The sequence below is a fragment of the Anser cygnoides genome, chromosome 9 (assembly GCF_040182565.1).
Source record: "Anser cygnoides isolate HZ-2024a breed goose chromosome 9, Taihu_goose_T2T_genome, whole genome shotgun sequence".
Taxonomy (NCBI): Eukaryota; Metazoa; Chordata; class Aves; order Anseriformes; family Anatidae; genus Anser; species Anser cygnoides.
Window position 1 is genome coordinate 13,012,388 of NC_089881.1, and position 13,589 is coordinate 13,025,976.

General features: G+C 45.4%; 1 protein-coding gene across 3 annotated transcripts in view; it reads right to left on the reverse strand.

The window, feature by feature from the left end:
• The window catches only part of GPC1 (glypican 1), a 225,237-nt gene that overhangs the window by 27,580 nt on the left and 184,068 nt on the right, over positions 1-13,589 (reverse strand). For all 3 annotated transcript variants that reach the window (XM_013186100.3, XM_013186099.3, XM_048077297.2), the window contains one exon: positions 1,530-1,921. In XM_013186100.3, the coding sequence (XP_013041554.1) occupies positions 1,530-1,921 (392 nt within the window). The remainder of the gene's footprint in view (positions 1-1,529; positions 1,922-13,589) is intronic.

Consider the following 13,589-nt stretch of genomic DNA (forward strand, 5'->3'; position numbering starts at 1 on the left):
CAAGCTGAGGCAGGGGATGTTCAGGCTGGACATCAGGAAGAGGTTCTTCACCAAGAGGGTGGTCGCGCACTGGAACAGGCTCCCCAGTGACGCAGTCACGGCACTGAGCCTGTCAGAGTTTAAGAAGCGTTTGGACTGTGCTCTCAGTCATATGGCCTGAGTTTTGGGGCAGACCTGTGTGGAGCCAGGAGTTGGTCTCGATGATCCTTATGGGTCCCTTCCAATGCAGGATATTCTATGATTCTATGAAATCCCATGGGTGGAAAGCCCACATGAAGGTGGGGAAAAAATACTCTGCACATCCATATCTTGGGTCCTTCCCTTCCACTGACACCAAGACTGCAGTTGCCCTACTGGTCTGCTTTACCCACTGCACTTGGCAAAAGGCAGTCACGCATGGCAAGCTGGAATGCCGTCATTCAGAGGATTTATGAAAAATCTTTTACTTTGGTCTCTCTGAAATTACACCATTCTCCTCTTTTATCTGTCTTAAGTGTCAGGAGAGTGTGATGTTAATGAGATGTACAAAGGCTTTTGGGTAGCCGAACGGTTTTACAGTCCCACATTGATAAATTAAAGCATTTGTCACTGTTACTACATTAATGTTTCTTCCTGAGATCAAAGTCTGGATTTGCTGCATCAAATAGTACCGTCCTCTGCTACACATTACCTTCCAAGGAAATTAATTGTGATTCCATATTTTTACATTCACAGTTTAATCACACCCTGATTCTCATACCTGCTGACTGCCATCTCCACATGCAGTATGCAAGTCATTTTTTAGTATGGATTTTCTCTTTGCTACTTGTGTGAAATGCTTGAATATGTTGTTTCAGGACAATCACCTTCTAGCTATGAAAGGTTGCTTCTGCAGTAAAGAATACAGACGATTTTCCTCCTCCTGAAACCCTGGATTCAGCCATATTAATTTACATTTATATAGCACCTTTCATCCCTGAAGATCCCAATACACTCTTCAGACTCACCCTTTCTGTACACAGAGGCTGTACAAATATACACGGCTACACAAACAGCCACAGGAATCCTGTCACCAGCCACCGAGACGCATCTCTCTGCACGTATTCCCAGCACACTCTTAGCAAGCCAGTTCTGCATACCCTACATCATATCTCCATCAAGGACGAAACTAAGGCAGTGTGATTTAGAGGCATGTCATTTCCCTGCCAGGGAAATGCGAGGAATCTGGGCAAGCAACGAAACAGCTTTTCAGCCTGGGCGACTGACATCTCCTTGGCACTCTGCCACACAGGTTAAAATGAGGTAAAGTCTGACTTGCGGTGAGTTATACCTTGCTTCTCCAGCGCTTCCAGTGCCTGTAGAGGCCCAGGCTTGCTGCTCCCTTCCACTGATGGGTTACCCTCAAGCAGTTTGTTTTACAAAACTTAAAAATATCTGCTTGCCTTGTAATGAAAACTTAATGGCAAATAAATCCTCCTGTCCCTGACCAAAAGTAGTTGACTGGCTCCAACCAAATTGAGGATGGAGGAGAAGGAAGAACCCCGACATACCTGAGAGACCTTTTTGACCACGTCGCTGCCCACAAGAAAGCCCTGCGCGTAGGAACGTGCTGCGATGAAGGCTCGGGTTGCCTTCACCTTCAGGTCCCTGGGAACTTCCCCAAAGGGTTTGTGCTGCTCTGCATGTTTCACCATGCAGTCTAGATATTCATCCGTGATATGGTACTGGGGGTTCATCAGCTTGAAGAGCCGCTCCAACAAGCGTGTCCAGAACTCATTGAGGGCCTCTTCCAAGTTGATGTTGGAGCCCCGGTAATAGCGGCGTAGTTCACTGTACAAGTCCTTGAAGACCTTCACGTTTTGAGTGTACAATTCTCCGTACAGGCTTGGGAAAGCATCATAAAGGGCTTTTTCTGACTTGTTCAACAAATCCTGGAAATAACCTGAAGAGAGAGGAAAAAGGAGATCAGTTGGACAAGCAGGAATTTAACAGGCCACGCTGTTTGGCAGCACAACTGACTGCCCTGAAATAAGAAGGCACTAACAGAGCTTTTCCTCTAGCTGATCTCACCCACCCTCTCCGTCTTGAGCCTTGGCCGAGGATACTGAAGGGCACTGGGGGCCAGGCCTCTGCACCTCTTCTGGTGGCCACACAACTGAGACTCTTCCCTGAGGGCGTTTCCCAAGAACTCCCTGCATTGCTACAGCAGTAAAAGGCCACGCTGCTACCTGCAGGATCCTGTTTCCCCTGGTCAGTCCCTAGCCAGGTATCAGGGCAGCCAGGGCTCACGACCAGTGGGGTTTATGTAGGCATGTACAAGTGCAGCCTGCAGAAATCTTACAGCAATCATGCCTTGTCATCAGAAAATGCCATTTTTATTTCTGCCTGGCTAACCTTACTGATACACATATGTAAACTGTACACATATGTAAACATATACATATGTAAACTAAATCAGTTTACAGTTTATTCGATTACTTTTTACATATTTACTTGATTACTTTTTACATATTTACTTGATTACTTTCTTACTTGATTCAGTAGGAAAGGTTTGTATGCAATAAAAGATGCCAAGCAGATATGAAACAAACACGTTATCCTTAAGCACATTAATAGCAAATGAACATATTTTTTGTATTTCTTCCAAACCACACCACAATGGATTTTTTAGTGGACTCAACATTAAGGTTCCAAATAGCAAAATCCTCGTGTTAGTTCTTAACGTTTACATGCAACATTTGTTTTTAGTCAAGCACTAAGTGCTAGCACTGGCACTTTTTGAATCTGCCTAAATTCACAGAAGAATCGTGTTGGTGCTCACTTCACCAGGCCAGCCATGTGGGACTGCCCATCTGAGACACACACAACTGCATGAACTCCCAGCGGCTTTCAGGAGGCTTTAATAAGCAGCTAATCACACAGGTAGTTTTCAGGCTACCACACAAAACCTCAACCGATTAGTGAAGACAGGAACTTAGGTATCATTAATCTGAGGAATTTCTTTTATAACTGAGGAGAAAAAGTAAAGTGCCATAGTGTTACTTCTAGGTTTTCCTTACAGAACGCGTCAACCGACACTGCTTACATACCCCGTAACTTGCCATAAGTGTCAGCTACCACCACAGGAGGCACTCAAGCCTGAATCAAGAACTAGATGTTTCTGGCACAGAAGCTGGTGCTTGTTAAACATCACCAGAAAGCACTGTGTGCACACCAGGAGGCCTGGACGCCACGCAGGTGATGGAGGCCTATCCTGCAGTGACTGCAGTTAGTCAGACGAGCGCATTGGTGCTTGTTTTCTGGCACGTTTTTGCCAAAGCCCCGCAGAGGTGGAGCAGGGCTGCCACCAGCAGTGGTGCCAGCCCTTCCAGAGAACCACCTCAGCCATCACAGCATCTCTGCCTCTGCCTCGATGCCCCTTGAGCACGTGTCCCAGTCCCATGCGCTGCTGCAGGAACGGGCACGTCTTAACTATGTTTGCCATGCCAGGGTCAGGCTCATGTGGGTTTGAACCGATGTCAATGTTATTGTGTTTGCAGTTCTACTCCCGTTCATTAATTTGCTTATTTGGATTTGCATCCTGCTTTTGTTTAGGTATAAACAACTAAATGGTTTTACATCCTAGCTTCGGTGGGCACAGAAGTGACAGAAACGGGACTTCATCTCTGTACACACAGCAGGGTGAAGACGGCAGATTAAATTCTTCCCTTTCTAACATCTGCAGGTATTCCCATTCTGCTCCCTGCCAGCTACTTTCAGACTACACCGTGGGGAACTCATAGCAGGAACGGCCTGATTTAATTTACTGATTTACACAAGTAACTGTAATCATCATTTAAGTCCGTGAGAGGAAAAATGATTTGAAATATCATTTTCATTTCAATTACATTTGTGCTTTTTGGGGCTTTTTTTTTGAAGCAAACCTGATTATCTTGTTCTTTAAATCTAAGCTACCATTTTTTGGGGGTGATGTACGATAAGCTGCAGTTGGAAGGAAACCATTATTCAATTAAAATGCATTAATAATCAAACAGCATGCATTTAAGGTATATAAATTAACTTCACTGTGTTAGGCACAGAAGAAAAGAAAGAAAGGCTTCTGAAAAATGCACACTGCACGTACAAAGCTTTATTAAAAGGAATTATTTTTTGAGGGAGTGTCACTGACTACAATTAGACATCTCTGAAACTTTATAACTAGTACAACTCTTTTCTACAGGCCTTATTTTCACTGGAAGGATGGTACAGTCTTACCTACATTAATATTTTCTCCATGGTTTCTCAGATTTGAGTGAAGCTAAAAATCAACAAGTGGACTGAACAAATGAAAATGCCTTCTGCATCTGCACCACAGGTTGCTAATACAGATTAATAATCAGATTCATCTGAGGTGGCTTCATTTTTCTGCTGCCATGGCTCTCCTACCTGTGCAATGGCCTGTATAGAGTTCACCAACAACAGGCATAAAATTCAAAGTTCTTCTGATGCTGTGAGACACCTAAAGGCTATTCCACATCTCAGTGTATCACTCCCAAGACTGCTGCTCACCCACTCACAATTTAATTCAAATGAGTGCAAACTTTCTTTCTTGCACAAACAGTTCTATTTGCTTTGTGACAAGTGACACTAACTGAATAAATTGCTCAGCAATCCAGGTATTACATGCAGCTTGGCACTCACCATCAGGAGGAATAAAACACCAGCAAACACAGCCTGATTTGTCAATTCGAGGTAAAATGACTTTTTTTTATTATTATTACGGAAATAGGAGAAACAAGATGTATATCTTTCTGTCAAAAAAATGGAAACTGCTCTCAAAAAAGTCCAACCTAATTAAGAGCTGATGAACTGTTACTTCTCACGTAAGTGTGAGAGAACACCAATTACAATCAACTCATTTGTGGCTGGTTCTCAGAAAGTTCTTCTAGATTTCACACAGTGAGAAAAAATATATCTACACTATCTAGGGAAAATTAATTAGCAATTAAGCCTAAATGTGTTTGTGATGAATAGCCAATCTGGCAGGGAATTGAAATGCACATTTTGCAGCATTAGAAGGCACTAAGAAGTGGGGTTTGTCAAGAGGGATGCTCCGAGAGATGCTCAGTGCCCTGGTCCTCAGCACCACCTCAGCCTGCACTGCTTGTGGCTTCAGTACAGCCACCTCCAATTAACACTGCATCGCCTCCTTAATGCCCCCTGCCTACTTCCATGTAATGTGTGTCAAAAAGGATGTGCAGGGCCTCCAGATTAAACAAACTGCTGAAGCCCAGTCCAGGCACCTGGGCTTACTGGTTTCAGGTAGAAGCGATGATTTATTCTGGGTTAAGGAGCCCAGCATCTGCAGCCATTGGGTGAGGGGGGTACCCTCGGGCATATGGGGACGTGTGAAGCCTCTCGCAGTTCAGCCGTCCCACTATTCCTATAAGAAGTTAAAATAACCCCCTGGGGGTCCGTTGGATTTATTAACTCTGCTTGGGTCCGCCACTGCTGGGTCTGCCCTGGCTCCTAAGAGACAGTGAGGGTGATAAGCACAGGCAGGGCATGGGTGTGCAGAGGCAGCTCGAGCCCAGCCACATCCCTGACACATCCCCAGGGCCCCTGAGCTCTGCCAACAGCGCAACTCACGCAGCTGTTTCTGCTCTGAGACGCAAGAAAGAGCTTATAGGTTTTCTGGGCCTGTGCTGAAAAAAAAAATAGAAAAAAAACCCAGAATTTCTAATTTTCTGCCAGACTCAGAAATTTTACAATAGAGGCAGATTAACCAGAGGTACATTCCTGTGAGCCACCTGCTAAATCTGTGACTGTACTCCTGCTCTTCCAAAAGTGTTTTCTCAAAGAGCCATTGGGCAGCTGAGTCCTTCCTCGCTGCTGCCTGCAAGGCACAACCATGCCACTGCTTTTCTAGAGCCAGTCCTCCAGCCAAACCAACCTCCATTTTCCCTGGGTCAGGGAAAGGCCACAGCTCCTCAGTCAAAGCTGTTTTTATGTAAAACATCACATTTGCAATCTAGCTGCAAAATTATGCAAAAGAAAAACCACACAATGGGAGCCTGCATTATTATTATTATTATTATTATTATTATTATTATTATTTATTTATTTATTTATTTCATTTCCAGGCTGAGAAAGAAGACAACAGGTTTTGCTCAAATAAAATTTGCCTTTTGTCAGAGGCCAGGCCTGAAAAGCTTCTACTTGACATTCAAAAACGCTGGAAAGCTCTGATGAAAGAATTGAGAGGTTTTACAAGCAAGAAAATTCTGCAGCCTTGGCCACTGTTTCTCCTGCTGTTGTAGTGACAAAAAGCTACTTATCAGAGAATTAAGTTTTCAAGCAGAATCTATAAACTTAGCATTCGACAGCGATTGGAAATCCCCACCCATTCCGCTTCACAGCTTCCCAGTGTTCACAGCCCATATTTTCACAGTTTCCCCATTTTCACAACTCTGGATTCAGACTGGGAATCCGTGAAGAGCAAGGCAGGGCCCAGCAGTTCCTCTCTGTGAAGACAGCAAGTTCTGAGCTCCCTCTCCCACCATTAAGTACTTTTCCCAAGCTTTTTGATGCCATTTGATCACTCAACATCTGGAGCACGCTGGGGTACCTTCAACTAATATGGTGATGGAGTGGGAATGACTGTAGAGGAAAATGAAGAGGCCACTGAAAGATGAGCATCCAAATGCTCTTTGGGCAAGCAGCAGACCTGGGATTCTTCAAAACCTACAGAACAGAGGCCATGCTAGAAAAAAAATATAAAAACAGGAGAAAGGCGATTTAATTACTTTTAACCTGAATATTACTTAAGCCTTAAGCAGAAAACTGAAGCATAAAAAGTTTTATGTGCGACTGGGAGATTGGAAGAGACGAGGGAGGAAAACACATTAATCGCGGGTTTCGAGAAGAAAGCAGTGTCTAAAGGCAAGTTTAGCACTGGATGACCACATGTGGTGAAGATGTGGAGTGACCACCTCCTCGCACACCCACAGTCCCCAGCAGGGGGGATCCTGTGGCAGGTGACACCTTGAGCCCCTCACCTTCCCTCGGGGCAGCAGAAGCAGCACCCAGGGCTCTGCCATGCCTCCACCTTCCAGATCCAAGCTCTCCCCTACTTCTGCCTGTTTCAAGACAAGAGCAGACTGCTCCTGGACTGCAAAATTCATTTTGGTTCTGCTTCTGAGAAGCCTGGAGCAGTCCCTGTGGGAACTGCCAGCAGCTCACAGAGACCACGTAGCGCTGTATGGCTGCAGAGGTGCTGGCCTCATGCAAACGCTACAGAAAGTTTTCAGCAGCTGGGCAAGGAAAAAACTCTCCTGCTGGCTTCAAAGTTTTGCATGGCAAGCTAGGCTTGCAGTGTGAGGAGGAAGTATCAAATGCCATACTGTAGCTTCTCAAATTTGGGCAAGTACACAAGCCTCTGGAGGAATTCATGCAGGGCCAGGGTGATGGAGCGTCTCTGCAGCCCTGAAGGGCGTCCGAGTGAAATAAGCTCACCATTAACACCACTCTCATGTTCTGAGAAGACTGGACTAACAGGAGAGAAAAATACGCTGACTCTGTGGTATCCTGTACATCAGCAGAAGCAGGGAAAGAAACAGCCTGGAGATGCTTACTCGAGCAGACCTCCAGCTCTGAGCTGGCCGTGTTGGTCTGAGCAGAGTCACAGAGGCACGGTATTTTCTTGGGCTGCGTTCCCATTTAATATATTGCCGCACATCCCGATACCAATTTGGTTCTCCGGTTGGTTTTAATACTGTCCTTGCAGTCAAACTAATACTAGAAGAGAATAATTCCGCAATAGCCTTAAGCCATTAAAATCCAACGTTAATGCATTCATGTCTATTTTATTCACTTCAGCTAGTATGATGATATTTTATTTATAACATTGTTATTACTCATTATTAATTTAAGTACTACCCATGCCTACCCTGAAGAGCTGATACTGATACAACAGCAGCAACATGCTCTGGTTTGCACCTTAGCTGGCTTCTGTCAAAGGCAGTAACTACAGTGAGTTCCAGCCGGCTTAGGTTCCCTGTGCAAACAGCCTGGCATGTAGCAGTCCTGATGGCATTTTCCTTTGGAGGTCACCTCTCCCTTCACAGTTTCACATTCCTGTGAAGCAGCCACGCTTGTGGCAGCATCTCCTTAGTCCCTACCCGCCCTGGAGAACGCAGTCCTTCCCTGCATATGCTGGATCACTCTCACCTATGACATCCCTCCCACGTTGCACATCGCCCTCTTGCGCTGTGGCTGTGACCTAAGAGGCATAATGACGAACCGAGACTCAGACTTCAAAAAGCCCAAACGGAGATAAAATTAGCCTTTATCTACAAGCCAAAGGACAAGCAGTGTGAACAAACATAGCAGGATGCAGGAACTAGGATGCTTTTAGGTAACGCAAATGCTAACTTTTAGAATACTCTCCAAAAAGCCACTTTGCATTTAGTGAGGAGCCAAATACTTGGGGGAGCCTGAGAACAGTGTAGTGACATAGGACAGAAGAGATGTTGTGGTCGGTGAGCGATCACCCCTTTTAGTGCTCTCCTCAGCTCGCTCAGTGCCCAGCAGAAGAGCAGACAGGTTCTGCCCTCACTGCTCCTACTTGGCAGGCTGGTCCTGAACGTCTTCCTCAGACAGAAGGACTCCTTTCCTTAACTTCTGGCCTAGATTTCTTCTGTATCTGCTTCATCTTTGCCAGTGTGCACCTCTAGTTTCAATAGGGGTTTTTGTTTCCTGGGGTTCACTCTGAGATATTCATACCCAAAGGCCTCTGTTTTCTCCGTATCTGTGCTGTCTTGCTTACACAAGCGGAAGTCCTTTCCACTTTTCACCTTATGGACTCTCCAGTTCTCTCATCATCCCACTAACTCTTCTCCTCTGGATGGCATTAATTTTTCCTAACTGTGGGTGATCAGAACTACAAGGAACATCTCCTTTCCAGCACTGGAATTAGCGCTATGAACACTGCAAGGACTGCACTTACCCTGTTTAGGAATGCATCACATTAGCATTTCACAGACTTTCTGCCACCAAATGGGGTATATCCCAAACCCTTATTTATTTATAACCAATTTGTCCCCAGCTGTATGCCTTGCACTTTTGAACACTGAATATCATTCTATTTCTATTATTTCAGTCTTTATGATTATCCCTCTTCTCTAGTAACAACTTTTCCCAGCACTGTGTCATCAACTGATTTCACGAGCACATTTACTGTCATTTGTTCCAGCCTTTACCTGGCCTGTCTTTGAGAACCACAACTGGGGTCTCCCTCCAGCCCAAGAGCTCCTCTTTCAATACAGCGTATTGCTGCCTCTCCCTTTGCTAGGTCTTCATCTGATAATTCCTCTACTAATTTCCATCTTCTTCAGCTTAATAAACTACTCTAGGCACAGATGCGAATGCCTTTGAAGTCTCTGAAGATAAGATTAGTTGATAGAACAGACACCACATGAGCAGCAGTGAAAGCAGGTAGCTAGATAGGATTTTACCTAATCTCTACAATAGCTGGCTTTGGATAAGAGTTAAAGATGGCCTTGCTTAAACTGGTTTTCGACTTGGATATACAGCAGACAGATGGTTTCTTTTATTAGGAAGAAAGAAGCTTTTTGAGAAAACAAAGAAACTTATTGCAAAAAAAAATTTGCTGTTGCATGAAACACCATTTTGGAACATGGCTCTTGAAGTGACAGCACAGGGAGCAAGCACCTCCAGTCATCTCCAAGAGAAAGCGCTCATTTTCTGCCAGCACTTGGATAATGTTTTTGTACTTTATAATGCAAGCTTTTTGCCCATTTGGCACTGTTTTGAATGGCAGTCAAAGAGATGCAATTATCTGCACCTATTTTTTATTCTACATATTCCCCCTCCTCTGTTTCTGTGATTTGCCAAGACGGTTTGCCTGTGTCTAAGGGAAGGCAGATGTGGATCCCAGCCACTAAAGTGTGGGAGGAGAGGAAGCTCCCTGGTGGAAAGCTCTTCAGAGGGAAGAGGTGACCCTCACACGAGGAACTGCGGCGAGGCAGATGTTCTGCTCATCCTCCTGATGAGTGCCACACAGCTGCTGGGGGCATAGTGAAAGTCACCCAAGGTGACAGCAACAAGCCTGGGTGTCACAAACGCAGCCTCTGAGACCCTGCCCAGCTTCAGCAGCAGCTCTCTCCAAAACCTGCCTCGTCAAGAAACCACTTTATAGACTGTCGATTCTGATGCACTCAGCATTACCTTCCTGATGTCCCTTGGCAACATGTCTGTGTAAATCTGAAGACTTCCCTGAATACAAGTTCATGTAACAACTTTGCAAGTACAAGAGCCAGTTGGTGGTGGTGCGGGGCAGAGAAGACTGAATAGTCTGTATGAGTGGCAGGACAGACGAGCAAAGCCTGCATGCATGCTGCAGCATTAACAGGAGCCAGCATCCCCATGCTGGAGCGCGATTCCCTTCTGCCTGGTGGAAAAATAGTAAGGAGGGAGCAAGAGCAAATGGCATGCACCTGCTCGGAAAGCGATTCCAGGCGCCACACAACACCCTCACAGACCGTGGGATATAAAATGCCATGAAACATAATGCAGCTGACATCCAAAGCATTTGCCTGGGTCGCTCCTCTATTGTTTGTGCTTGAAATCGCCATTTTTGGAAGTTTGCTGCAGTGTGACCCTGTGGCCCAAGGAAGGGAGCCACGGGAGAGGGCGGGTCAGTGCCTGCTCGGTGCCAGGCACGGCTGCGCCAAGCTTGCGTGTGCCCCTGCGGGATCAAATGGGGGCTGCATAATAGGATAAGGGGCTGCATGCAGCGTGTATATGGCCCCTTGTACACACACGGCTGGAAATACTCAAAAAGTTGTGTGCGACCACGGCCACCTGCATGAGACTGAAAGACAAACTGCCCATATGCTCGATTTTTTACATGGTTTCCGCATTGAATTTGAACCCTGTGCATTTCTCATACTTTCTGTTGTGTGAAGCCTATAACCCGGTACAGTGCAACATGCCACAGAAACGTGTGTCTTCTCTGGATATTCTGAATATTTACATATGGGGCTATACTGGGTCCTACCCCAGCTATGTGGTCTGGCCCCTGCAGCGAGGTGACCCTCTGTACTGCACGAAGGCACCAACAACAGCGCAAGGGAGGATCTTACCTCTCAAAACACACCCACAGAAGTTTCCCAAACAAACCTCTGTGTTTAAGAGTTGCTGCTGGTCAACAATGTATGTGGGGTTGTTGGACCCCTTCTGGGCTGAGCTACCCCGCTAGGCTCTTGCACTGAGGCCCACATTTAGTTACGTTTTCTGGGGAAAAGTACTTTCCTCCACTGGTTTTATATCTCTTCTGTACAACACGCGCACCGCACACCTTCTAGTGTGAGAAACAGAACACATTCACTCCTTACTTGCCATCTTTAAATGTTTCACAGAGCTCTACCATACCTCCACATCTTTGCTAAGCTGAAGAGCCTTACCTATGAAAAGTGAGCACATTCTTCCATTTTCTTTGCTGTCGCCTTTCTTCTCCCCGGCACAAGCTCCTTTGGCAGTGCGGGAAGCTCAGAAGCCCTATGGGGCATGAGGACCCCGCTCCCTGATCCGCGCTGCAGGGAACCTGCCAGAGGCTGGAAGCCTTTGCAGGAGGGATCTGGTCTGACTGAATCCAGGGTGGGATAAGCAAGCACAAAAGATGAGAATCTTTGTTTTCCCTACATGCATTCCCAGGATCTGAGCTGGCAAGGGATTTTAATCAGGGCTCCTTCTAAATATATGTGTGCTACAACTACAGACTTGCAGCAAACGCTGAACTGCGAGCATTGCCCCAGCAGACTCTTATCAAACAGATCTTGTGGCAAGCCCATTGCAAGATAAGGGCCGGGGAGGTGCATGGGCGGGCTCCACCAAGCAGGCGTTGCGCTGAAGGCAGCAGAGGCACCTCCCGAGGCACCTCAGCACCTCTGTAGGGCTGCTCGTCTCTCTCCAGCGACCGCAGGAGCTGGGATAATGAAGGGAGACTAGGCTAAGCTTGTGGATAAATGAAATTTTGTGAGATCAGTTCCACTCTTGTTCTTTTTTTTCCCCCTCTAAGAAAGACTAATTTAAAGGCGAACCAACAAGTGTCATAGCTATCACTGACAGAAACATGAAAGGTGGTAAAAGTAATTGTTAGTACCGCCTGTTCCTTTCCAGGCTTATTCAGTGAGATCTGAAGGGCTGTATTTCTCCAACAGCACAATAAACTGAAGTAACTTCCAGTACTGAGGGTTGCTGGCGGTTATAAAAGGTGTGATGTACATGCTGGATAAATGCACGGTACATATCTGTAAGGCAGCGGTATTTTTCACTCCAGAAAGAAAAGTGTTCCTTTCAACCCACTGAAAGAAGCCAGCAGGTACACAGAAACGGGCACACACAATGTATTTTACCAGGACACTGCCAAGGCAACCTGCACGCCAAGGCAACCTTCAACCTTTGCAACGCACGACCGGCTATAGAGACACATCATGGAGAAGAGGAGAGGCTCTGTGGCTCCGGAGACGCCAGTGCAGGTTGTCACGTTTCCAACATCTTCTGCTCAGTCTCGCGGCGGCTTGATTTGACTTTCTGTCCCTCTTAGCAAGCGCTAGACAGCAGATGCTTCAAAAATAAACCTCCCAGGATACAATATCTCAGCCCCCATCCCTCTCCTCAAATTAGGCACTGTCAAAGGTTGAAAATAATGAAGTGTTCGTAACTTTCAGTATGCATCTTCTAACCTCTTCCTTGCTTATAAAATATACCACTATCAGGAGTCAAATTGTCATTAAGCCAGGCTCTTATAATGCATTAATATTTTAATTGAGCAAAGCATCGGTGAATGATTCTCTTTAAAATTTAATGCATTTCATTGTCTCTGCAAAAAAAAAAAAAGGCAGAGGAAGAAAAACATGGTTTGTGCCTATCTTTGACACTTTCCACATTCAAAGATGGACTTATGCACTCGCACATCCTCACTGCATATTTTTCAAGGTCAAAACTTCTTTAAGTTTTCAGAAGTGACAGGTCTCACGTGGCAGTGAGACAGAACTAACTTCAGCATTTTATCTTTTTCATTAGTGTTGCCCTCTGCTCAAAAAGGCCTCCAGACAAACTATTTATTGTTGGGTTAATTAGGTCGTTGAATCTAAGCTTGCCACTGCCTTTTTGAAGTATAGAGTATCTCAGACACATGGTCCTTGGATATCTAAACATCTTGAGTATCTGACACATGGGCTTTCCCAAAAGAGCAAGCAAGATAGAAATTGCCAGCTGTATGGATTATATTCTGGACAGACCAAGTTCCCATGTTATTATAGAAGGAGTTTATCTAAGCCCACATAAAGCTCTTAATCTCTAGCTCCCCCTCTTCTTTCAGTGCCATCAGAAAGGAACCTCCTTGTCTATTTGGAAAAAAATTTTGCTTAGGACATTCCCACTCACGGAACCAGTATGAAAAGGAGAAGTAAGTGAAGATGAGAGAAGAAAACTACTGTTAGCAGCCAAACGAAACTATGCATATATGTATGTGTATCTGACAGCTGGAAGTGCCAAGAATGTATACACACAAAATACTATGCATGGCTGTTATCTGAGTAACATTA